We start from the raw sequence: 27,038 nt of genomic DNA on the forward strand, positions 1-27,038 counted from the left end.
CTAATGTTTAGGTGGAATCTTCTTTCTTGTAGTTTGGATCCATTGCTCCGTGTCCGCTTCTCTGGAGCAGCAGAAAACAACCTTTCTCCCTCCTCTATATGACATCCTTTTATATATTTGAACATGGCTATCATATCACCCCTTAACCTCCTCTTCTCCAGGCGAAACAAACTGGAACGTGTCCAGAGGAGGGCAACCAAAATGGTCAAAGGCCTGGAAACGATGCCTTATGAGGAACGGCTAAGGGAGCTGGGCATGTTTAGCCTGGAGAAGAGGAGGTTAAGGGGTGATATGATAGCCATGTTCAAATATATAAAAGGATGTCACATAGAGGAGGGAGAAAGGTTGTTTTCTGCTGCTCCAGAGAAGCGGACACGGAGCAATGGATCCAAACTACAAGAAAGAAGATTCCACCTAAACATTAGGAAGAACTTCCTGACAGTAAGAGCTGCTTGACAGTGGAATTTGCTGCCAAGGAGTGTGGTGGAGTCTCCTACTTTGGAGGTCTTTAAGCAGAGGCTTGACAACCATATGTCAGGAGTGCTCTGATGGTGTTTCCTGCTTGGCAGGGGGTTGGACTCGATGGCCCTTGTGGTCTCTTCCAACTCTATGATTCTATGATTCTATGAAACATGCCCAGCTCCCTTAGCCGTTCCTCATAAGGCATCGTTTCCAGGCCTTTGACCATTTTGGTTGCCCTCCTCTGGACACGTTCCAGTTTGTCAGTGTCCTTCTTGAACTGTGGTGCCCAGAACTGGACACAGTACTCCAGGTGAGGTCTGACCAGAGCAGAATACAGTGGCACTATTACTTCCCTTGATCTAGATGCTATACTCCTATTGATGCAGCCCAGAATTGCATTGGCTTTTTTAGCTGCCGCGTCACACTGTTGGCTCATGTCAAGTTTGTGGTCAACCAAGACTCCTAGATCCTTTTCACATGTACTGCTCTCAAGCCAGGTGTCACCCATCTTGTATTTGTGCCTCTCATTTTTTTTGCCCAAGTGCAATACTTTACATTTCTCCCTGTTAAAATTCATCTTGTTTGTTTTGGCCCAGTTCTCTAATCTGTCAAGGTCGTTTTGAAGTGTGATCCTGTCCTCTGGGGTGTTAGCCACCCCTCCCAGTTTGGTGTCATCTGCAAATTTGATCAGGATGCCCTTGAGTCCATCATCCAAGTCGTTTTATTTATTTAAGGCAGTTATACTCCACCCTTTAGCCAAAAAGGCTTCCATAGTTCCCAGAGACTTCAAACCTAAGAAGACACACACATATTGCTTTGTACATCATCGAGCCTACCTAGTGGCAGTGAAGGATGCAAAGAAAAACTACTTTCCTGCCTCCATTGCATCCTCATTGTGTCGGCCAGCAGAGCTTTCTGGGTGGTGCAGGACCTGTTACCGCCTGGCCTAAAGGAAGTGGCAGAACCGACAGCAGCTCCATGTGATTGTTTGCAAAACATTCTGAGGATAAAACCACTTGCCTCCATCGAGAACTTGCTTCCACTGTTACAGCAGATGAATCTCAAGGGGTGTGCAGAGCACAGTCTGGTCCTGTGGTGTTGGACTGCTTTGTTTGCCCTGTATGATGACCTTGGCCAAGAGAGATACAGAGGGAATATGTCCTCGTTAATTCTCAACTTCTCAGTGGCTTTTGATAACATCAAAAATGTATCTTACTGGAATAGCTGGCTGAGTTGGGGATACATGGCACTGCTTTGTGGTGGTTCTGGTCCTACTGGATGCAGGGGCGCGGACTTATAAAAAATATTGGGGGGGCCCGGGAAAGCTCATGAATAATAAATAAGCTCATGAATATGCAGATAAAGTGGCGCCGCCTCCTCGTGAGCGAATAGGGGAGAGCGTGCTGCGCCTATTAATCAGCTCCGAAGGAAATTGGGTGGAGCTTTTGCTCGGGAGGGAGGGCAGGAGGCATGCAGTCCGACCCTGTGCATTTTGGGCTGGGGGAGGGGCGGCGGTGGCGCTCTGCTGGAGGGGCGCCCGAGATTATTGGGGGGGGCAGAGCCCCCCCAAACGAATTTTTGAGGGGGCTCGGGCCCCCTCAGGCCCCATGGAGTCGGCGCCTAAGACTGGATGTTGTGTTGAATGAGTTTCAGTTGGTAAGGCTGGAGGATGTGAACAAGGTCCTTGGATCAGTCAGGACAACCACTTGCGCTCTGGACCCTTGCCCCTCATGAGAAAAGCTAGCAGGGAGGGGGCAGCTGGCTGGGTGATCAATGCCTCCCTACGAGACTGGATGGTTTCTGCCTGCTTGAAGGAGGCAGTGGTAAAAACACTCCCTAAGAAACAATCCCTGGACTCAGAAAATTTAAATAACTACTGGCCAGTTGCTAATCTCCCCTTCTTGGGCAAGGTTCTTGAGGTTATGGAACAGATCCAGGTGCTCTTGGAGGAAACTGATTTTCTAGATCCATTTCAATTGGGGTTTAGGTCTGGTTTTGGCACAGAAGGATCTAGAACATGTGCAGAGGAGGGCAACCAATCTGATCAAGGGTCTGGAAACCAAACCTTACAAGGAACGGTTGAGGGAACCAGGTTTGTTTAACTTGGAACAGAGGAGACTGAGAGGAGATATGAGAGCCAATATCTAAAGGGCTGTCATATGGAAGATGGCGCAAGCTTGTTTTCTCCTGTTCTGGAGGCTAGGACCCAAACCAATGGCTTCAGGATGCAAGAAAGAAGATTATGGCCAAAACAGCAGAGATAACTTTCAAAAGTGAAACAGCCTCTCTCAGGAGGTTGTGGACTCTCCTTTATTTGAGGTTGGGTGGCCACCTGCCATATATGATCTGGCTGAGATTGGGGTGCCATTTCCTGGACATTCCCGGGATGTCAATGCCGGAATTGATGTCTACGAGGAATTTCTAAAAAGTTGTGCTTTGTCCTGGATCTTATGCAAGTCAATTGAAAAATCAGGTGACTTTTTGGTGTGTGTTTTTTTTAAAAAAACCTCAACAACATTTGGGGTGTCCTGGTCTTTACTTTTTGAAATATGGCAACCCTAACCCTTGGGATCCCTGTCAACTCTATGCCACTTTTCTTCAAAATTTGCATAGAGATGGGGAGGTGGCCTTCAATGGCCACATGATGGCACCAGAGAAGAGCAGTTAGTCCCAACCAGGCCAGCCGAGGGGCCTTACTGCCTCCCCTCTCCCGGAGTAGCTCTTGATGGCTTTATGTTTGGCATAGCTGGCATTCCTTTCAGGGCCCTGGTCTCACTCTGGAATAGTGAGATGGAAAGAACCCTAGACATATGCTCTCCTGCACAATAGAGCTTGATTGGTTTCTTAGTTTACTCAGGAGATAGTGGTAATTAATCAGGCAGGGAGATTTCTAAGTGCAGATGGCAGAAGTCTCACAGTGAATATGACCAAATAGAAGTACAAAAGCATTATCATATTTACTTGTGACAGTGATTGCTGCAAAGCTTTCTCCTTCCCCAGTCCATCACCCAACAGTTGTCTGGTAGAGGGTTTTCTAGGTGGTTATTACTTCCAGAACCTGTGGGATCAGAACAGCTCAACCAATGGAAGCCAGATAACTTTTCACCTCTGTCACATTGGGGTTTCTAGAAAAGGTTTCAGGATAATTAGTACAAAATCCTTTACAAAGTATTAGATTGCAAATGAGCCGTACTTTAAAAGTACTTGTTGAGATTACTATTCTTTTAATATGTCATGACAGCTAAAGAGGGTTGTTGACACTGGATATGCAAACTTGCAATTTTTAAAGCAACAGGATTTGTGCCTTTCACACGTTCCTAATAAATAGGTTCATTGAATGATTGATAATGATATTTGCTCAGTATGTAAGAGGAAAAGTGATCTGGAAAGAGATATAGGTGCTCTTGACAGGTGAGCTTTGCATTGGTACCAAGAAAGGTCCTAGAACAGATGAACAGTTGGTCTGTGAGGACTTAGAAAAGGATGCTGTGATTACTAAGACCCAGCATGGGTTTCTCAAAAACAAGACATGCCAGGCAAATCTCATTTCTTGGTATCTGGGAATGCTGTGGTCTTAACTTGATTTCTGTAAAGCTTCCAACAAAGGCCTCCATGGTATTCTTGTGGAGACGCTGGTAAAATGTGGGCTAGATGAGGTAACTGTTAGGTGGATTTGTAGCCAGTTGACTGACCCAAAGGGTGCTCATTAATGGTTCCTCATCATCCGGGAAGAAAGTGTCAAGTGAGGTGCCACAGGGTTCTGTCCTGGGCCCATTGTTCTTCATCATCTTTATAAATGACTTGGATGAAGGAATTGAGGGGAGGCTGATCAAATTTGCAGATGACACCAAACTGAGAAGGGTAGCTAATGCCACAGAAGGCAGAATCAGGATTCAAGATGACCTTAGCAGACTGGAGAACTGGGCCCAGACTAACAAAATGAATTTCAAGAGGGGGAAATGTTAGGTTATACACTTAGGCAGGAAGAACCAGCTGCACAAATATAAGATGGGGGACACCTGGTGTCAAGTACGGGAGTTCCCCTCTCCCTTCTGGTAACTCTCTGATAAGAATTAAGGATCATTTGGTAGATTTATAATCTTTCTATTACAGTATCATATTGCGGACACAGACCCAACTTTCTGCAAGCACAGCAGTTGCTCATTCTGACTCCTCCCCTCTACTTCCGCAGCAAGAAGTGCGCCAGTGGGATGTCCCTCCCCCGCTGCATTTCCTTTGTTCTCTGACATGCTCATACTTCTGAGTTCGGGGGGAGGGAGTTCCCCCCCACTCTTGATTGATGTATCACCCAGCTGCTCCCTCCCTTCTGATTGCTTAGTTACTATCTCAAACCTGGGGAGCTCCTCTCTCAATTGTGCAGCCTCTGTGTCTGCCTGCCTCCTTGCTTCTGGAGACGCTGGACTCAGGGAAGGTGAATATTCCCCCTCCTCTTCTGTTAGGATCTGATCTTCCTGCAATTGCATTCCCTACTCTTTCAATCCAGTCCAGCCCCTAACACCTGGCTTCTCTGTAGCACACAAGAAAAGGATCTGGGGGTCTGAGCAGACCAGAAGCTTAACATGAGTCAACAGTGTGATGCAGCAGCAAAAACGTTAATGCAATTCTAGGCTCATCAACAAAAGTTTAGTGTCCAGATCATGGGAAGTGATAGTACCACTCTGTACTGCCTTGGTCAAACCATACCTGGAGTCCTGTGTCCAGTTCTGGGCATCACAATTTAAGAAGGATATGGACAAGCTGGAATGTGTGTGGAGGATGACCAGGGGTCTGGAAACCAAGCCTTATGGGGAATGGTTGAGGGAATTAGATATATTTAGCCTGGTAAAGAGGAGATATGATAGCCATCTTCAAATACCTAAAGGGCAGTCACACAGATGATGGGGCAAGCTTGTTTTCTCCTGCTCCAGAGCCAGAGGGCAGGACTCAAACCAACGGATTCAAGTTACAAGGAAGGAGATTCTGACTAAACATCAGGAAGATCTGTCTGACAGGAAGGTCTCCCTTGGGCAGCGGTGGACTCTCCTTCCTTGGAGCATTTTAAGCGGAGGTTGGGTGGCCATCTGTCAAGGATGATCTAGTTGGGATTCCTGCATTGCGGGGGTTGGACTAGATGGCCATTGAGGTACTTTCCAACTCTACAATTCTATGATTCCATGATTTGGCTTGAAATATGAGTGGGGACACGGAACCCCTTTTCCTGAATGGTGTCCCTGAGTAAAGCCCCACCCCACAGCTCACCAAGACCCTGTCACAGGAAATTAGCCTTGGAACAATGGGATTTATAGCTGCTTCTGCATTTGCCCTTTTCCCTTAGCTGAATGTACTTGGGAAACACTTCAAGGGATTCCTTGGAGAACCCTTCTAGTAGCATAATAATGGACAAGCCCAGACATTAGGCCCCAACTTACTTTAAACAATATAGTTGAAGGAGACCCGAGTGATTTCAGAGGCTCTGTTTCTCAGCCTTCCTGCAATTGAAATGCCCCAAAGCCCCATTTCCTTGAATAAACATTAGAGATGGTTTACAATATACAAAGCTCATCTGATGTCTGTAAGAATGAAAAGCTTATTGCCAAGATAAATGCTTGAATGCAGAACATTGTTCTTGGCTTCAAACCTCACTGCACTCCAATCTTCCCACCCAACCCCACCTTGCTCTATAAATTCAAAATTGGTTTTGATGCTATATAATGTTGTCATTGGCCACTTCCAGGCAACCTGTTTATTGAGCATTCATCCTGATCCGCTTGCACAAAGTTTGTGAAGAGGTACTATGATGTCTGCTGTTTATTGAGAATTAATTCTGATTTGTTTGCTGGGCCCAACATTTCACCAAGCAACACACTTTTTAGTGCATTTTCTTGTCTCTTTATTTCAACAAGTCAGCCTTTTTGTGTGTGTTTCTGCAGTGGGTTTTCTGTTGCAGACGCGAAGGAAAGTTTGCCCCTTCCATGACCCCATCCCCAACATCCTACCCCACAGCTAAGAAACTTAGTAAAAAAAGGTTCCCATTGGTGCTGCAATAGCAGTCAGGGACCTCCATGGCTGTAATTAAGAAAAAACAAGAGTTTGACCCTGTCTGTATATGACTCTACAGGTTGGTTGTTTGCTTTCCTATTTGTGGTTAACAGAAAAGGAAGAGATGTAGCTCTAGGGGCACATTAAATGATTGAAGTCTCGTCTTTATGCCTATGGGATGTATGTTTCTCCTGCAGTTCAAAAAGCAGTTGGGTGTGTAATTCTAAACCCAGAAGGCAGCGGTGTGGGCGGCAAGGGCTGGGTGCCACAACAGGCTCCCTCACCCTGCACTCTCTGCATACGCACACGCCAGTCCTGGGCATGGGAACTCACACTCTGCTGCTGGTTTATTCGGTAAACATTAGGAGAGATTTGCACCAAAGTGCTGAAGAAGTTTCAAAAGGATTTTTTAAAAAATAAATGGCTACAAAATGTAGAGAATTCAATTTAGGACTGAAAAAATGAGAAATGGGGAAAAGTGAAATGACCAGATCATTCCATCTGACTTGAGAGCATTCTAACTGGCATTGTAACTGGCTGACTGACCGAACCCAAAGGGTGCTCATCAATGGTTCCTCTTCATCCTGGAGAAGAGTAACTAGTGGGGTGCCACAGGGTTCTGTCTTGGGCCCGGTCTTATTCAACATCTTTATCAACGACTTGGATGATGGACTCAAGGGCATCCTGATCAAATTTGCAGATGACACCAAACTGGGAGGGGTGGCTAACACCCCAGCGGACAGGATCACACTTCAAAACGACCTTGACAGATTAGAGAACTGGGCCAAAACAAACAAGATGAATTTTAACAGGGAGAAATGTAAAGTATTGCACTTGGGCAAAAAAAATGAGAGGCACAAATACAAGATGGGTGACACCTGGCTTGAGAGCAGTACATGTGAAAAGGATCTAGGAGTCTTGGTTGACCACAAACTTGACATGAGCCAACAGTGTGATGTGGCAGCTAAAAAAGCCAATGCAATTCTGGGCTGCATCAATAGGAGTATAGCATCTAGATCAAGGGAAGTAATAGTGCCACTGTATTCTGCTCTGGTCAGACCTCACCTAGAGTACTGTGTCCAATTCTGGGCACCACAGTTCAAGAAGGACACTGACAAACTGGAACGTGTCCAGAGGAGGGCAACCAAAATGGTCAAAGGCCTGGAAACAATGCCTTATGAGGAACGGCTAAGGGAGCTGGGCATGTTTAGCCTGGAGAAGAGGAGGTTAAAGGGTGATATGATAGCCATGTTCAAATATATAAAAGGATGTCACATAGATGAGGGAGAAAGGTTGTTTTCTGCTGCTCCAGAGAAGCGGACACGGAGCAATGGATCCAAACTACAAGAAAGAAGATTCCACCTAAACATTAGGAAGAACTTCCTGACAGTAAGAGCTGTTCGACAGTGGAATTTGCTGCCAAGGAGTGTGGTGGAGTCTCCTACTTTGGAGGTCTTTAAGCAGAGGCTTGACAACCATATGTCAGGAGTGCTCTGATGGTGTTTCCTGCTTGGCAGGGGGTTGGACTTGATGGCCCTTGTGGTCTATTCCAACTCTATGATTCTATGATTCTATGATTCTATGATTCTATGATTCTCAAACCCAGATTCAAATGCAGCTTCTCCCAGCCTGACCTCAAATAGCACTATCAAGTTGTTCTTCAGCACTGGGTGGCTTCCTACAGCTCATCCCACTCCACCCTCTTTCCTGGATTCTCTCCCAGAAGATAACCATAGAGATGGTGAGATGTCCGGAGTCAGGCTGGTTTTCCTTTGAGTAAATCTTAGAGGAATGACTGCTGAGTTGCACTATCCTGTGATTTCTCTAAGATAGATATGCAGTGCCATTATGCATGCCCCCCCCCCAGAGAGAGAGAGTTATTGCAGTTGCCAAGCCAAATGTTTACAAGCTTAGCTTAGCAGATAGATGAATGGTTGTTTCTTTGCCTTCCCTTCTGCATATTCATCAGAATGCCTCCTCTAAAGGCAAGTCAACATTTGTCCTATCAGGATTCTGTAGTTTTGCACAGAAGAGACCAGAGTTCATTGCTTACAAAAAGGGCAGGAAATTACAGTTCAAAATAACATTCCAAAATGATGAGAGTTTTCCATGTCTAAAGCCAATCCAAGTGAGCCTTCAATAACTCTGCCCCATTTGAGACAGAATATTATTTTGAAGCACCAATTGTGGCAGGGTCACTCTTTCTTTCTGAGTCATTCTTCATCCCATAGTTCATGAATTGGTTACTTCAGGACTGGATTACTGCAATACACTGCATGGGGCTTCCCTCAAGCTTGATCCAGAGGCTGCTGTTGGTGCAGGATGCTGCAGCGCAATTGCTGACGGGAGTGAGGCCCTTTCAGGATGCAGCGCCTGTGCTCAGAGACATGCCCTGGTTGCTGATCTGCTACCAGGCTGAGTTCAAGGTGTTACTATTAGTATATAAAGCCCTTAACAACTTGGGCCAGTTTACCTACAAGATTCCCTGCCCCCCCCCAATGATCCGACTTCTGCTTCAACTGGCAGAATTGGCTCTACTAAACATGCCCCATAATCCCTGTTCCACATTTGTAAGAACTTGATCATTTAGTGTGGCAGCTGCCACACTTTGGAACTCCCTGCCTATTGAGATCAAGCAAGTGCTTTCACTGTACGCTTTGGGGTGCCTGCTAAAAACATTCTTGTTTTGCCAAGGCTGCCCAGCTGTCTCTACAGCCACAGCTGGAGCTGTAAACTCTCCAGCGGTTTGACGTCACCCCCAAAGGTACACCCTTCTATTGTCTCCCGAGACAGACAGTTGCCAGCCAACCCAGATGCTTAGAAAGCTGAGGTAATTATAATTTGTTTTAGGTTTTTAACTTTTGTATGTTTTAAAGCAGGGCTCTGAATTTGTTCTTGATTTTCTTGTTTTATCTTTTTTGTAAACCGCTTTGAGGGTTTGGGTTTTTTTTTACAGCCAAGCCGTATATACATTTCATGAAACAAACAAACCAAAGTCCCTCTTCCTGTGGGTAGCTCAGCTGGCAGAGCAGGGGACTCCTCAACTCAGGGTTCTGGGCTTCAGCCCCCATTGGGTGAGAAGATCCCTGCTTTGCAAGGGGCTTGACTAGATGACCCTGGTGATGCCTTCCAACTCTGCAATTCTATGATTCTAGGAAACAAACATAGCAGCCTGCCTTAGACTGTGAGGCAGACCGTTGGTCCGGGTAATCTGTCCAGGATTTCAGAGGTGGAGATGTTGAGGACTGAGGCTGAGCAGAGGCTCTGCCACTGAGCAATGACCCTTCCCCAACTCAGCTGTAACCACAAATGTCTTTTAAGCTCCCTCTGGGGTTATAAAGTTTCATCCACCTTTTCCACTTCCCTGCCTCCGTACAATCAGCACAATTTATTTCCTTCTTTCTGGGTCATCCGTAGACTTCTTCAGTTCAGAATGAATTATCTCCTCCCTATTCTCATATATCCTTTTCTCCTTTCTCCTCCCTCCTCAAAGCTCTTCTTGCTTTAACCATTTTTGGCAGCTCACTTTGAGAAGTTCTTCTCCTGGCTTTTATCCTGACACCCCTCCATTTACTCCATACCATTTGCTTAATGGACTCTGCCTTAAGCCTATTGGTGCAGCAGTTAGTTGAGATCTGCAGCTGTGCTACCTTGTTCTGGTTTAAGACAATTATGACAATGCTGTCGTGCAGGTGCTGCACCAAGTCACAAAGGGAAGTGGGGAAAGCCAAACTGGTAAAAGTTAAAAACCCACAAAAAGTGCAAAAATATTTATTCTCATAACAATGCGGTAAGATTATTTCAGCACATTTTGAGCTTCTGCCACACTTTATCATCAAGGCAATCACTGTAGTGAGTGATTACTGCCCAATGGTAGCTTGCCAAGGCTGCTTTTGGACAAAAACAAACAAGCAAACACAGAGCAAAGCAGTATGAACTCATATGGTTTTGCTTCAAGACTCTTTCCAGTTCTGTGGACTGAATCATGGCTGCCCTGTGACACCATGGAAACCTCCCCTCATAGCTCCAAAAATAGTAGCCTGTGAATGCTTGGTGTCTTCTTGGAGACCTTCCCAGTCGCAAGTGGAGGAGATGCTTGAACAGGTGCATGTGAGTGAAAATGGCTTGCCCTGAGAGTATTTAGATTAATCCTCTCTATTTCTAAAAGGTGATTGGAGCTAGTAATATGTTCAGCTGTATATGCAGGATCTTGAAGCACTGGTTCTTGGTTCTAAACGCGGGTTTACCAGCTGCACTCACCCACCCCACACGCTACAGAATGACACCTTTTTTGCATGTGCATGGCCTAATGTGGAAACACAGTTCACACAGTTGCTTTTTAAAGCAGGGATTGCCTAGCATGTACTGAGATGGAACTGATGAGCATGAAATCTCGGTGCTATACATGTATCTGCAATGAAGAAGATAGAAAGCCTCCCAAGTGCATGCAGGGCTTTAGCCGGTCAGACAGCCAACTTGAACTCGGGACTCCTTGCGCATGCACCAACAGACTGCCTGTATGGGAAAGTGCTTCCCCATGTCTGCAAACAGCACAGTACATATTCCTCTGTGTCTGCAGAAGTGCTTTCAGCATCAAGATGGATGAAAAGGCTTGTCCATGAGACTGCTCCCTGTAAGGGCCAAAGCATGTGGAATTTTGGGCTGGAGTCATTAGCCTTGGCCTCACAGCAGCCCAAGCTGGGACTGTAGTAGTAGTCAAGCTTGCAAAAATATATCACCTGTCTGATAATAAATGCTGGAAATGTAAGGAGGCTGAAGGGACATTTTTTCACCTCTGGTGGACCTGTCCAAAAGTGAAGGCCTTCTGGGAAATGATTTATAATGAGTTAAAAAAGGTATTTAAATATACCTTTGTTAAGAAACCAGAAGCCTTCCTCTTGGGCATTGTCGGCCAGAAAGTGTTAAAAAAGGACAGAACCTTTTTTATGTATGCGACTACAGCAGCAAGAATACTTATTGCAAAACATTGGAAGACACAAGATTTGCCCACACTGGAAGAGTGGCAGACGCAATTGATGGACTATATGGAGCTGGCTGAAATGACTGGCAGAATCCGAGATTTGGGAGAAGAAACAATGGAAGAGGACTGGAAAAAATTTAAGGACTATTTACAAAAACAATATAAGCTGTATGAATGTTAAGAAATTGCACGATTTAGGAAAATGTGGCTCCAGTAACCTGAATTTGAGATACTGAAAACTAAGTTATAAGTAAGAAAAGGTTGAAATTTAAAGAAATATTATGTTCAATTCAAGGTACAAATAAGTTGACAAAAACTACTTTAAATTTAGAAATATAATATTTGAAAAGTACAAAATAAGGTATGAAACAAGGTAATAATTTGCTGGTATTTTTTATTACAAAGAACGCAGGGTTAGGGAGATGCGAGGAAGTCCAGTTAGTTATATAAAAAAAATGTGTTTTGAACAGTTGGATTTTTTCATTTCTTTTTTTCTACATTGTTTGTTGGTGTATTTGTATTTGTCTTTTATGTTTGTTATTTTCTTGGTGAAGGGATTTTGTGTGTTCACTTTTTATCTTGTGTTTGAAAACTTAATAAAATATTTTTTTAAAAAAAAACACAACATCATCCAAGTCGTTGATAAAGATGTTGAATAAGACCGGGCCCAAGACAGAACCCTGTGGCACCCCACTAGTCACTCTTCTCCAGGATGAAGAGGAACCATTGATGAGCACCCTTTGGGTTCGGTCAGTCAGCCAGTTACAAATCCACTGAGTGGTAGCATAGTCAAGACCGCATTTTACCAGCTTCTTTACAAGAATATCATGGGGCACCTTGTCGAATGCCTTGCTGAAATCAAGGTAGGCTACATCCACTGCGTTCCCTTCATCTACCAGGCTTGTAATTCTGTCAAAAAACGAGATCAGGTTAGTCTGACGTGACTTATTTTTCAGAAATCCATGCTGACTATTGGTGATCACAGCATTCCTTTCTAGGTGCTCACAGACTGTTTGTTTCATGATCTGCTCCAGAATCTTCCCTGGTATTGATGTCAGACTGACTGGGCGGTAATTATTTGGGTCCTCTCTTTTCCCCTTTTTGAAAATAGGGACAACATTTGCCCTCCTCCAGTCTGCCGGGACTTCGCCTGTTCTCCAGGAATTCTCAAAGATGACTGCCAGTGGTTCTGAGATCACATCTGCCAGTTCTTTTAATACTCTTGGATGCAGTTCATCTGGCCCTGGAGACTTGAATACATCTAAACTAGCCAAGTATTCTTGTACTATCTCCTTAGTTATTCTGGGCTGTGTTTCCTCTGCTGAATCATTTGCTCCAAATTCTTCAGGTCGGGCATTGTTTTCTTTATCGGAGAAGACTGAGGCAAAGAAGGCATTGAGGAGTCCAGCCCTTTCAGTGTCCCCTGTTTGCATTTCACCATCTTCTCCTCTGAGTGACCCCACTGTTTCTTTGTTCTTCCTTTTGCTATGAACATACCCATAAAAGCCTTTTTTGTTGCTTTTAACCTCTCTAGCAAGCCGGAGTTCATTCTGTGCTTTAGCTTTTCTGACTTTGTGTCTACATTTGCTGGCTATTTGTTTGAATTCCTCTTTGGTGGTTTCCCCCCTTTTCCATTTTTTTGTACACATCCTTTTTTAATCTTAACTCAGTTAAAAGTTCTTTAGATAGCCACCCTGGCTTCTTTAGGCACCTTCCATGTTTCCCTCTCATTGGTATTGCCTGACGTTGTGCTTTTACTATCTCCCTCTTAACAAACTCCAAGTTAGTTTGATGTGCAAAGCCAAGCCCAAATAGAGCCACCGCCACCCCTAACCCCACTAGGACAGATTGTTGAAAAAGTCTTGCTACACCCATTAGGCACTAGTTCTTGCCTTCACGTATTTCACCCTGCTGCCTACTAGGGTATCTTACTCCATGGGATTGTCAGGAACTAGGCAGATGAGGAAGACTGGCAGAGACCTCCATCCCAAGAGGCTTCTGGGCAGGAGGAAGATGACAATAGTATGGACTCAGCTTCATGGTGGTGGCGAACAGGGCAAAACCCAGAAGAAGAAGCAAAGAGATGGGCAATAATGGAGGATGAGGAACAGGAGAAAGCGAGTAGTTGCCCTAATCCTGAACAGAGACAGGACTCAGATGTGGGAGAAACAGTAAAGCAGACACCACGTCAATTGAAAGCCTGGTAGAACCTCCTCCTTCTCTGAGGAACAGGCAATTCCTTCGTATCTTAGAGCAGAGAGCCAAACAGAAACAGAAAGATTCCGTTGCCGGCCACCATCGGAGTAAGGAGGGGATTGGAAGCTAGGAAGTAACACAAGGGGGTGGAGCAGGCACTCTGAGAAAAGTCTTGAGACCAAGGGGAGCATAATTCACCACCTCTCTGTGTATTCTGTTGATTTAAATAAAAGAGCTGGAAGAAGCTCTCTATGTCTCTGATTTCACTAGGCAGCCAGCCTGTGAGTCATGACAGGGACTGACTTCTGGGTAAGTATGTATAGAATTGTGCCATGAGATATCTGTTACTTTTTGTCTAGTTAGATAGATAGATAGATAGATAGATAGATAGATAGATAGATAGATAGATAAATAAATAAAGCAAGCAAGCAAGCAAGCATAAGCCTGTTATGAAGACAAATTGCTATAGGAAGAGGAAAAATTTAGGCTGCAATCATAAGCAAACTCTGGGCTCATCCAGAGGTCCTTTTGTGCTGCACTTTCTGGGCTCAGATCCGTGCTTTAAAGCCGTGTGTGTGTGTGTGTTTAATCCTGGTGCTTTCCCTGGGAAAACTCATGTCTTATTGCGGTAAATGACAATCTACAGAAAACCCAGTTGCCATTTGCTCCAATTCAGTTGGTGAAATACATGTTTTCCCCAAGAAATTGGCAATACAATCCAAAAACCCTGCTCAGATATGGAGTTTTAAAGCGCAGACCTGTGCCTAGAAATGCAGTCCAAACGGAAGTTAGATGAGCCCTTACTTGGGAATAAACACAATTAAATTACACTTACCTCTGAATAAACATGCATATGATTGCCCTATATGTATATAATTCATACATTAGTTTACTCATTCAAAATTAGATTTACAAAATTCATTTTGGCTGATAGGCTGATACACTAAACCAGTTGCACTCAACAGAAATTTAGGCCTATCAACTTTATCTGAATCAGGACTTTATGCATGTAGTAGTTGGTTTAGAAGTTGGCTGTCTTTAAAGCTTAGACATTCCCATGACCCATTTTCTATTTCAGGGCTTCTGTGCCTATTTATAGATAACAAAAAATGTGAGATTAATATTGTGAGGGAGCGATGCAGAACAGTATGGCAACTTATCTCCAGATCACACGATTAAAAATAAAATTACAGTGGTGGCTTGACAAACCCAAGGCCCTATTTGGATTGTTTGGAAGCTTGAGGATGTTTCACTACTATAAAAATAGGAAGAGAAGGAGTATTCCAGCAAGATTCTCACACGAAGTGAAAAGGCTAGGTTAAAAATAAAAAAGCAGAAAGAGGGTATAAAAAGAAGGATGCATCCAATAATGATAGGTTAAACCAAATGGTCTAACAAGGTCTCCCATGAACAATAACCCTTTTCTCAGGAAACTCAAGTCTCCGGTGATAAATAAGAATCACAACAAGACAGGATGCATATGGACCCAGCTGCTGAGCCGAAGGGATATGGGAGGCAAACAATCTGTGATCCATTGTCTTAGCATGTCCTTTGCAAGACTTATTTGTGCAATTTGAGCTTGCAAGGGGAAGATCACGAAGTTCACAGCTCCTTTGCTCCGCAAAGATGGAGATTCTCCTCCGCATCTTTTGGCAAGGGCTGCTTTTGGGACTGATGGTCCAGCCCAGCAAAACGGGGGAGGTCCTGTGTTCTGGCACTGCTTGCTACACACTCCACTTTGGGAGGCACAGCTGGATGGAGGCTCAGCGAAAGTGCGAAGACAATGGGGGCAACCTGATGACTGTGAAGAGCCAAGAGGAGGCATCGCTGGCCTGGCAGCTGCTGGACAAGATGCCCAAGGAGGGAGCTGGCACAGACGTGAAGGTAAGACTGTGGATCGGGCTCCATCGGGAGATGGGCAAATGCTACCAGCAGCATCAGCCACTGAAGGGCTTCAGCTGGGTGAAAGGAGGCGAGGACACCAAGTACTCTAATTGGGAACGGGAGCCCCTTGGAACATGCACAACCAAGAGGTGTGTGACCCTTCAGAGGGCTCCTTCCTCACTTCAGGAACTGGCCTGGGTAGACAGCCACTGCAGTAGTTCAGCTGTCGGGATGTCTGGCTACTTGTGCAAGTTCAGCTTCCAGGGGATGTGCCGCCCGCTTGTTTTGGCAGGGCCAGGTGTTGCCAGATACACCACCCCTTTTGGCATAGCCACTGCTTCCCTTGTTGCTGTGCCTCTTGGCTCCACTGCTGAAGTGGCATGTGGTCCTCAGAGGGAGGAGGTGCCGAACGACTTCCTCATGTGCAAGCCACACTCTAACAGCAACACCTCGGAATGGAGCAGCCCAGGCCCCTTCTGTGCTTCGCCCACTTTGGGCTGCAGCTACAGCAACGGGGGCTGCGAACACAAGTGCCTGGACTTGGGCAGGGGCTTGTTCCAGTGTGCTTGCCACGCCGGATACCAGCTTGCAGCAGACCGCCTTTCCTGCGTCTTCGTGGACTATTGCAGCTCCAGCCCATGCCAAGGACAGTGCCTGCCACGCCCAGGCAGCTTCGAATGCCTCTGCCCTCAGGGTTACATGTTGGCTGACGATGGGCTGCACTGTGTGGATGTGAACGAATGCAGTGCTTCCCAAAGCCCGTGTGGACAGGTCTGTGTTAACACGATGGGCAGCTTCACCTGCCTTTGTAAACCAGGCTATAAGCCTGCCAGTCCTGATGGCCAGGAATGCCAGGACATCGATGAGTGTGCCAGGGACATGCCATGTGAGCAGCTTTGTGTAAATACGCACGGCTCCTTCCTCTGCTCCTGCTACCCAGGCTACCAGCTGGAGGGTATCAACAGCTCTTCTTGTCTCGATGTGGATGAGTGCCTGGAAGAGCCTTGTGAACATATGTGCATCAACCAGCTGGGCAGCTATCGGTGCTCTTGCAGACCAGGCTGGACTTTGGCAGACAATGAGATCTCCTGTGCCCCTGATGTCATAGGCAAGGCCCCCTTCCTCCCCACCCATGGAGAGAAAGAACTGAGAAGGCCAGCTAACATCCATCCTTCTTCGGAGACACCAACCTTGCTGCCTCAGTCTTCAATTCAAGCTGAACTAGAAGGATCTCAGGATTTTACCACCCACCCAAGTGTGCTGAGCACACCACTAGGTGCTGAAAATCAGGCTGGAGACATGATAGACCATGACAGTGGCAGCTCCAAGCAGCTCCTATATTATATCTTGGGTGGCATCGCTATTTTGCTACTGTTGGCGCTTGCCCTGTCCTTGCTGACCTACAGGAAAATGAAGGCCAAGAAAAGCAATAAGAAATCGACAAGTGCTGCTGATAATTACTCTTGGGTGCCAGATCAGGGGGAGACCGGGGCGTGACACTGTGTTTCTGTTGTGGCTGTCATTTTTGAGATGGAGGCAGGGAGGAAAGAAAAGATCTCTCTCTCTCTCTCTCTCTCTCTCTCTCTGTGTGTGTGTGTGTGTGTGTGTGTGTATAAAATGGTGCAAGAACAAAAATGCATATATGGGGAAACGTACAACAGCAACATTCTTACTGGGCCATCTGAAACTCTAAGGGTTCAGGCAGAAGTAGGATTTTAAGAGCAACCACGGCAGGCTCTGCACTTGTAGAATAATTCTAGCTAAGCATTTCACTTTAGAGAGATACGCAGCAGCAAGCTGAATGCTGGATCAACTTGACCTCACCAGCTTCTGGTACCTTGATTATTATTATTTTTAAAGAGCAACACATAGAATCGTAGGATCATAGAACAGGGACCCTTCTGTACATTTCTTGATATGTATATGCCCATCTATCACTTACTCCCCTGCTTACAAATCAAAACATTTAGGAACAATGGTTGCAAAATTACTCCAGGGATTGGAGGAAGGAGACCTGTGGGTGATGTGATAGGTGCTTGCCCATAGGTATCTTTTCATGGTGTGCTTTTTCTTATTCAAGCAGAATTACTCTAAAAGCCTTGCAGAGACAGATCAGCAGAGGATCCTCAAACTGTCTCCACAACTCTTAAACCATTGCTTCTATTTCACCCTAAGTTAACAAACTTGTGACCCATCCTTAGGATACCCTATAAGGCTTGACTTTGACTAGAATTAGATGAATCAAAATCCTATAACTATAGTTTAAGCAGCCTGTGAATTAGGTTTGAATAAGTTGAAATCAAAGCAGGACCACAAGAAGATTAAGAAACACATTTAGACTGCCCTGCAGTCTCTGCCATTCGGCATTCTATCCAAAGCATTTAGGATAGGCTGAAACATTCCTTGGAGATGACTGGGAATCCCACTGTAGGTGCAGAATCTGTGACAGCCTGGGGTCTTCTTCAGTATCAAAGCTAGGATGTTCTTGGGGACCTCTTTGGGCTGCTTCAGGGACCATGTTGTCATAATAAGGACCAATATAATAAGGACCATGACTGGGTACAAAGAGGGAGGTAGTTCTGGGGAATACCAACAGAAGATTGAAACCTAGGGAAGCAGCCATTGTGAGATTAATTGTAGTAAATGTTCAGTGCTGAGTAAACTTTGTTTTTGTTCATGCTTCAGTTTCCTGTTGCATCATTTTATGAAGTCTGTAGAAGCAAATATTAGTGTTGAGTTTCTTTTATTTTTATATTTGATTTTGGATTTGCAGCATTAATTATTCTTTAATAATAAGCCCATCAACAAACTGCTTAATGTACTCTAGGGATGGGGGTGGTGGTATCCAAGGTATGAAGCGATGTTCAGACCTTCAGAATCATCCAGGTCTGAACAATCCAGGTCATTACAGGGACAATGAGAAAGGTTTTCCACCCCACTTTATTAATGCATGTACAGCCTGGGTGATTCTGAAGGTCTGACCATGGTCTTATTGTGCAGGCTTTGACAAATGGCACAAAGCTTTGTTAAATATTTTAAATGCCACACAGATGTAATCCCCACCCCCTTTTGTATTATGTGTGTGAAAAGATCATTTTTACTGCCGTTGTTTTTGTCACATTTATATCTCTTTGTATGACAATACAAATCTTTTCAACCTAGATTTTGAAAAGCAGCTTAGTTTGGGGGTTGCAAAGCTGCTTACAGTTTTCTTTTTCTATCTTGAAATATTTTTACAGAACATGTTTATGGGTTACTTAAAAAAAACTGGTCATATATATAATTTCAGAGAAATAGATGGTAATAGTAAAGGTAAAGGGACCCCTGACCATTAGGTCCAGTTGTGACCCACTCAGCGGTTGCGGCGCCCATCTCACTTTATTGGCCAAGGGAGCCGGTGTACAGCTTCCGGGTCATGTGGCCAGCATGACTAAGCCGCTTCTGGCAAACCAGGGCAGTGCACGCAAACGCCGTTTACCTTCCCGCCGGAGCAGTACCCATTTATCTACTTGCACTTTGACGTGCTTTCAAACTGCTAGGTTGGCAGGAGCAGGGACGGAGCAATGGGAGCTCACCCTGTCGCGGGGATTCGAACCACCAACCTTCTGATCAGCAAGTCCTAGGCTCTGTGGTTTAACCCACAGCGCCACCCACGTCCCTATAGATGGTAATAAAGGTAAAGGTAAAGGTACCCCTGCCCGTAAGGGCCAGTCGTGTCCGACTCTAGGGTTGCGTGCTCATCTCGCTCTAGAGGCCGTGAGCCGTCGCCGTCCGAAGACACTTCCGGGTCACGTGGCCAGCGTGACGAAGCTGCAGCTCGCGAGCCAGCACCAGCGCCGCACACGGAAACGCCGTTTACCTTCCCGCTATAAAGTGGTCCCTATTTATCTACTTGCACTTTGACATGCTTTCGAACTGCTAGGTGGGCAGGAGCTGGGACCGAATGACGGGAGCTCACCCCGCCGCGGGGATTCGAACCGCCGACCATGCAATCGGCAAGTCCTAGGCCAGGGGTCTGCAACCTTTAAGACAAAAAGAGCCACTTGGACCCGTTTCCGAAGGGAAAAAAAACTGGGAGCTGCAAAACTTGTCATTATAAAAATAACTTTTTTGTCACTTTTTTATTATTTCTTTGTTTGACCCCTCAGAATTACTCCTCCTCATAGAAATTAACGTTAAATTAACAAGTTACCTTTTTGTGTGTGTGTGTTCTTCACTCCCCTTCAAAACAATGACCAGCATACATGCCCCCTTTCAATGCAGTGGCCAGCATACATGCCCCTTACAATGTAGCGGGCAGGCGGGCGGGTAGGAAGGTGACGCCGGGACGGTGCGTGACTAACGCATGCACCACCCCCATGTGACGTCACAGCCAGTACAGCGCCCGCCACAGTGGGGAGTGTCGGGGCGCACAATGCGGAGCCGTGGCAAAGGTGTAAAAGAGCCACATGCGGCTCCGGAGCCGCGGGTTGCAGACCCCTGTCCTAGGCACTGAGGTTTTACCCACAGCGCCACCCGTGTCCCATATAGATGGTAATACCACTCTTTAATTTCACCAATGAGTACTAGGCATGTGATCTATAAGGTCCAAATGGAGAGGATATACATAAACATCTGAGTGGGGGAAACTAATCGTGAACATCCTCACAGTGCTCCTGCAAAAAAATATTTGCAGCCACAGGTATTTTTATGTTTTTGTCAATAATTGCATTTGACACTGGGGCCCTATTCAGTAATAGCAGTTTTGGTGCCTGGACAGCTGCCCTCCCAGGTCTTCCCATGGAAAGCCATTTCTATAAATAATATTTCTATCAGTAATTTATTTACTGAAATATTCATAAAGCCAAGTGAGCATTAGTATAATGGGATTTATGTTTTACCATTAAATCTACATGGTCAATGTTTTTGTCAGCACTGTTATATGCACTGGGCAAAATTAAGCACTTCAAAGGCCACTTGATTTCTACTGCAGATAATTAAACACATGCTTAACTTGTTTATCAGAATCCATTAAACTGACTTCATGTGGCTTGGATCATTGCCATTCAGCTGCTTAAGGTGTGTTTAGCACAATAAAGTTTCTAATGGCCCAGCAGCTACATCCTGTTTCCTACTGTGTATAGGAAAACGTTTTCTTGCTGTTTTTCCTCTCTGTTGGCCCTATTGTGAAATCAAGAAAGTATTAAGGAAATGTTATGACTCTTAATGTCTTAAAGGGGTACCATTACCTTATTTGTGTATAACTGCCAATATTGTACTTTGGCAAAACAGAATATGAAAACACTCCCCATTATAGCCAACTCTATGATTCTATTCTATTCTATAGCTTAAATCAGATGCTTAAATAAAAAATTAAAAGATGTACTTATGAACTTTTCTAGGAAGTGGGACATGCTGATTTAGAATCATGTCATTCAGGATGTCCTTTTCATAAACTTGCTTTGTATCTTCTTATCATTTTAATTCTATTACTGTTTAATTACCTTTAACTATTACCTTTCTATGTTTTTAGGTTTCTGGGTTATATCTTCTTCTTTCTTTTTTTGTGTGAGTTCTGGGGGAAAACACAGGGTGTTATTATCCCTATGATTATTATTCACAACAACTGAGCCAATGATGGACATGTTTCAGTGCTCCAGGCACAGGTGAAGGTTGTCCCCTCCATGATATAGCCTACAGTTGGCACTCCAAGTGGTGGCCCACAGGTATGGAGACCGGAAGGCAAAGTCCTATGCCCTTTTAAAATGTGGAGGGTTTTGGGATGTTGGACTGAAAATAAGTGGTGTTAGTAATAAGATCAATAAGAATATGTAAATTTGGATTGATAATGATGGAAATTATATTTTGACTATAGTTTAAGATGTTGAGTAAGGTTAAATGACAGAGGGTAAGGATTTGCTGAACTAAATATTTGAATTGGAATACAAAAAGGGAGGTGTGAGGAGGTCAAGAAACTAGTGAACAAAATATAATATATGGAGATACAGTTTTTCTTTTTTCTTTCTTTTTCTGGGTGTGCTTATTGGTGTTTGCTATGATTTTTTTTTCTTTTTTGTCTTTTTACTGAATATGTTTTGATCTGCATTTCCCCCCCTCTTTACTGCTGTATGTATTTTATGTTTAAAACTTGTTTAAAATTTGTTGATTAAACCTTAATAAATATTATTAGGAAAAAAATAAAATAAAATGTGGAGGGTTTTTTGGGGGGGCATTATTGGGTTGCTGTTTCTATTTTGATTATGCATTTTGTGGTTTTATATTTTGATTTTATTCTGTGAACTACCCCTTCCATTTCTGAAATGCAGTGCAATGAAGAATCTGCGGCTCTGCAGATGTTGCCACTTGCCAGACTACAGTTCCCACCACCTCTGGCCATGGACTATGTTGCTTGATAGGAGCTGCAAGTCTGTTAACATCTGTTTTTTTTAAATGATATTTATTAAAAGTTTAACAATTACAAAAAAAGAAAGAGAAAAAAAGAACAATAAAAAGTTACAATACATCAAAAAATAAAATAAAAAGCAGAATAAAAAAAGAATACAGCACAACAATAATAAAAAACAAAAAACAAAAACATTTAAAAACAAAAACATTTAAAAACACATCCAGTATTTCCATATCATTGTCTTTCATTTACTTATTTCATCGACCTCCTCACACCTCCCTTTTTTGTATTCTAATTCAATTTAGCTATTTCAGCAAATCCTTTCCATCTTACTCAATTTTTGTTCTATAATTTACCTTAACCCAATCTGACCTTATATTTTACACTTTGGCCCATTAACAATCCATTTTTACTTAATTCTTTATAACATTTCTGCTAAAACCATGTAACTTCATTCCAGCATCCTTCTAACATTCATTAATTTTGCTATATTTTTGTAAATATACTTTAAATTTTTTCCAATCTTCTTCCACCGACTCTTCTCCCTGGTCTCGGATTCTGCCAGTCATTTCCGCCAGTTCCATGTAGTCCATCAGCTTCACCTGCCATTCTTCCCTGGTGGGTAGATCTTGTGTCTTCCAGTGCTTTGCAATAAGTATTCTTGCTGCTGTTGTGGCATACATGAAAAAAGTTCTATCCTTCTTTGGCACCAATTGGCCGACCATGCCCAGGAGAAAGGCCTCTGGTTTCTTCAGAAAGGTATATTTAAATACCTTTTTCATTTCATTATAGATCATCTCCCAGAATGCCTTAATCCTTGGGCACGTCCACCAAAGGTGAAAGAATGTACCTTCAGTTTCATTACATTTCCAACATTTATTATCGGGCAAATGGTAAATTTTTGCAAGCTTGACTGGTGTTATGTACCACCTGTAAATCATTTTCATTAAATTCTCTTTTAAGGCATGACATGCCGTAAACTTCATACCAGTGGTCCATAACTGTTCCCAGTCAGCCATCATAATATTATGTCCAGCATCTTGTGCCCATTTAATCATAGTGGATTTCACCGTTTCATCCTGAGTGTTCCATTTCAACAGCAAGTTATACATTCTTGACAAATTCTTGACTTTAGGATCTAACAATTCTGTTTCCAATTTTGATTTTTCCACCTGAAAGCCTAATTTTTTGTCCAAGTTATATGCCTCCATTATTTGATAATAATGGAGTCAATCTCGCACTCTATTTTTTAATTTTTCAAAACTCTGCAGTTTTAGTCTATCTCCCTCTTTGCAAGTCTGTTAACATCTGGAGGGACCATAGCAGGACCCCCTAGATCTCTCAGAGGGTACAGTTCTTTACTTTGGTTCCTGATAACATTCTTATTTATGGTACGCTCAAGGATTTAGGGTGTGCAACCTTTTTCAATTCCAGCATTGTGGTCCACAGTGTAACCTGGATATCGTAGTTTGTGTTGAGGAAATTCCAGAATCTGTTTCCTGGAGTCCCTGACTGTGTGTGTGTGTGTGTGTGTGTGTGTGTGTGTGTGTGTCTGTGTGTGTGTGTTCCTTCTGCTCAGCAAAGGAATTCTCCCCTTCTATATATTCCTCATCTAGACTCTAATCTACTCTAGACTCTATTCTCTAGTTTATCTCGAATCTATCTCGAATCTCCTGGAAGATTCTTGCACTGGTGGGGGGCTATCCAGATGTTGCTAGACTCATCCCCAAATGGTCAGGGATGATAGGAATTGTAGTTCAGCAACATCTGGAGGGCCACGGGTTGCCCATCACACTCCTAGCAGCATCTCAAGGGAAGTTGGCACAGTATAAGGGCCTATCAGCAGTTAGCCTTGAGAAAGGCCCGTGGCATTGGTGGCCACACTGTGGATCTCCCTCCTGATTCACGTTCACCTGATCTCCACGCTGCTTCCCAGGTTCAGCCCATCCCATCTTATCAGCATTTGCATTTTAGTTGTTTTTGATGCTACTGATTATTGGGTGACACCTGGCTTGAGAGCAGTACATGTGAAAAGGATCTAGGAGTCTTGGTTGACCACAAACTTGACATGAGCCAACAGTGTGACGCGGCAGCTAAAAAAGCCAATGCAATTCTGGGCTGCATCAATAGGAGTATAGCATCTAGATCAAGGGAAGTAATAGTGCCACTGTATTCTGCTCTGGTCAGACCTCACCTGGAGTACTGTGTCCAGTTCTGGGCACCACAGTTCAAGAAGGACACTGACAAACTGGAACGTGTCCAGAGGAGGGCAACCAAAATGGTCAAAGGCCTGGAAACGATGCCTTATGAGGAACGGCTAAGGGAGCTGGGCATGTTTAGCCTGGAGAAGAGGAGGTTAAGGGGTGATATGATAGCCATGTTCAAATATATAAAAGGATGTCACATAGAGGAGGGAGAAAGGTTGTTTTCTGCTGCTCCAGAGAAGCGGACACGGAGCAATGGATCCAAACTACAAGAAAGAAGATTCCACCTAAACATTAGGAAGAACTTCCTGACAGTAAGAGCTGTTCGACAGTGGAATTTGCTGCCAAGGAGTGTGGTGGAGTCTCCTTCTTTGGAGGTCTTTAAGCAGAGGCTTGACAACCATATGTCAGGAGTGCTCTGATGGTGTTTCCTGCTTGGCAGGGGGTTGGACTCGATGGCCCTTGTGGTCTCTTCCAACTCTATGATTCTATGATTCCCCTGAATTAGAGGTGTTTTTTTTTAAAATGATTGGCTTCACCCTCTAAAATGACACATCCTACTGAGCTCTTCAGTATAATAGGATTAATATTGTCCACAGAATTGTAGAACCCAGCCCCTGGAATGCAGGAATCTTTCACCCAACATGGGGCTCATCCTCTGCCAGCTGAGCTATCTCAGCAGTCATAATTCACAATTGCACATTGTGAAATATGGAGGGGTAAAACACTAATTATTCCAACTGAATGAGAAATTTGGCTCTGCATCACCAGATTCTTTGTTGTTTAAACTTCAAATGAGCATTCACCAGTGATTCATCTCCATCTATATTAGCAAATTTACATCTTGCATCACTATTGGCTTTTGCTTTGGAAATTTTTGTTGTGGGTTGGGTTTTGTTCCTCCCTCCCCAAGGTGCCAACCTTTCTAAGAAAAGCCAGAAACATTCCAGAATAATAACCATCCTGCTTGAACTTATTGTTGGGAATTGGAAAAGAAGAAACACAGCCTCTAGCTATATATTATTCCAGATGCATGCTTGGAGGGATAAATATGTATCTGGAACCCTATGTGAAGGATTGGGGAGGAGTACAGTGGGAAAGTGGTGAGTAGGGAAAGGGTTAAGCGCCCGCTTTCCTGCAAAACTGATTCTCTCAACCTGTGTTTCAACATGCACATTTGCATATAATGTGTAGTTTAGTCCTAAGAATCAGGGAATTGTAGCACTGGAAGGAACCCTGATGGTCATCTAGTCCAAGCCCCTGCAGCTGATCCTTGTGGGGATGGAACCTGCAGCCTTGGTGTTAACAGCACCACGCTCTAACTAAAGATGCCCAGTAGGGATTGCCCTCCATGCTTTGGTGTCCTGGAGGACAGCAGCACCCACTTATCAAGGGCTCATAGTCACCTTTTGAGAGTCCAAAAAACTAGGGCCAATCCTGGTAGTGCAAAACAGCAGAAAACGTGACCAAGAAAATCCTGAAATCTCTACCACCTGTTCCAAATTTGTGCAATTCTCATGTAACTTTTGACTGTCCAAATTCTAATGGCTTTCTCCCTTATTTATGTTGAGAATGTGATGTTTAGTTGCGAACAGCATTTTATAGATTGCATTTTTATGCTATGAATTTCCTCGGGATCAATGGATGGAAAGCAGTATAGAAATTTAATAAAGAAAACAAACAAACTTCTGTCTGGGTGTTTCCCATGTGATGGCAGGAAGCAATCGTGAGGATCAGATGCTTGATGTAGTTATTCCAACACCAAGACGCCCAACACCAGGGCTTGGCAATGACGGCAAGGAAATTAACTTGCCAGGTTCGTACAAATGCTTCCAACACACATTTGTTGGAAATCCTTGATGGCGGTCCCTGAAGCATTTAAAATGTGTGTTCTTTCTGCTGACGTCAAAAAACAATACATTTTGTGTATCCTTCTCATTCCTCCTACTAATCACAGTCCACCCCTTGCTGAACACACAGCTTCTACAGCACAGGTACCTAGGAGGGGGGGGGGTGGATTGTGCCACATTTTAGTCAGTGACATGGAAAGGAAAAGCTGGTCTTCTAAAAGAAGAAGGGCGAGATCCCTAAAAGCCAAATCTGACCAAAATATTTTCTTCCCACTGACAACATAAGAAAAGTGATTTATCTCGGATTCCTGAGTATGCGTAAAATGCAAATACAAAGATTGTGGCAAGGGGAAAGTGAGAGGAAGGAGAGTAAGAAGAACACTGTCTGTGTTTACAAGCACAGATTTCTGAATAGTCACAGCAACTGATACCCCATGTATACATACATACAGACATGCAAAGGAGGAGCCAGTGGGTGGACCCCAAGGCTTGGGCCTGGGGCAGGGGAAAGAAGTGTGCAGACAGACACACAAGATCTCTATCTCAGGTGTGACCAGTGGATCACCGAGTTTTATCTGATTTGTACCTTTAGGTGGAAGAATAATTCCTGGAAGCTCCCGTGACTCATCGCTTCAGCTGATATGGAGGCTAGTCTCACCTTCAGTATCAGACTGTGCCAAGGGATAAGGGTGGAATGAAATTATCTCCTTAAACCCATCTTAATAAGATATTATAGGATTACCCAAACACAACCAATATATCATTTTTATTGCTTATTTGATTGATTTTGTTCTCTGCTGTGTATTAACTGGAAGATCCCTCACTTTACCTCTGGGCTAAAATCCTGCCTGCGTACTCCTAATTCCAAATAAGACACGTGTGTATGGGAAGACTCAGCAATTGGTGGAGCACCAGCAGAAAGGAATTCTGAAACTGGAGCAGTGGAGAACATCAACTAAGAATGGCTCTTCGTGTATCCTTGCTATGTATTTTTTTTAAAAAAACATTTGTATTAAAGATTTTCTTGGTTTACAAAA

General features: G+C 44.0%; 1 protein-coding gene and 1 long non-coding RNA gene across 2 annotated transcripts; both read left to right on the plus strand.

Annotated features, from left to right (window-relative positions):
* The first annotated feature begins 14,158 nt into the window (after positions 1-14,158).
* CD93 (CD93 molecule) lies at positions 14,159-18,241 on the plus strand. The gene has a single exon (XM_081206000.1). The coding sequence runs from the start codon at positions 15,305-15,307 to the stop codon at positions 17,057-17,059; it is 1,755 nt and encodes a 584-aa protein (XP_081062126.1). The 5' UTR covers positions 14,159-15,304; the 3' UTR covers positions 17,060-18,241.
* Positions 18,242-20,909: 2,668 nt separating this feature from the next.
* LOC308593561 lies at positions 20,910-27,038 on the plus strand. The gene is made up of 2 exons (XR_014011006.1): positions 20,910-21,267; positions 26,594-27,038. It is a non-coding gene; the product is annotated as an uncharacterized lncRNA (long non-coding RNA).

This window comes from Podarcis bocagei (assembly GCF_964188305.1).
Source record: "Podarcis bocagei genome assembly, chromosome: 8".
NCBI lineage: Eukaryota > Metazoa > Chordata > Lepidosauria > Squamata > Lacertidae > Podarcis > Podarcis bocagei.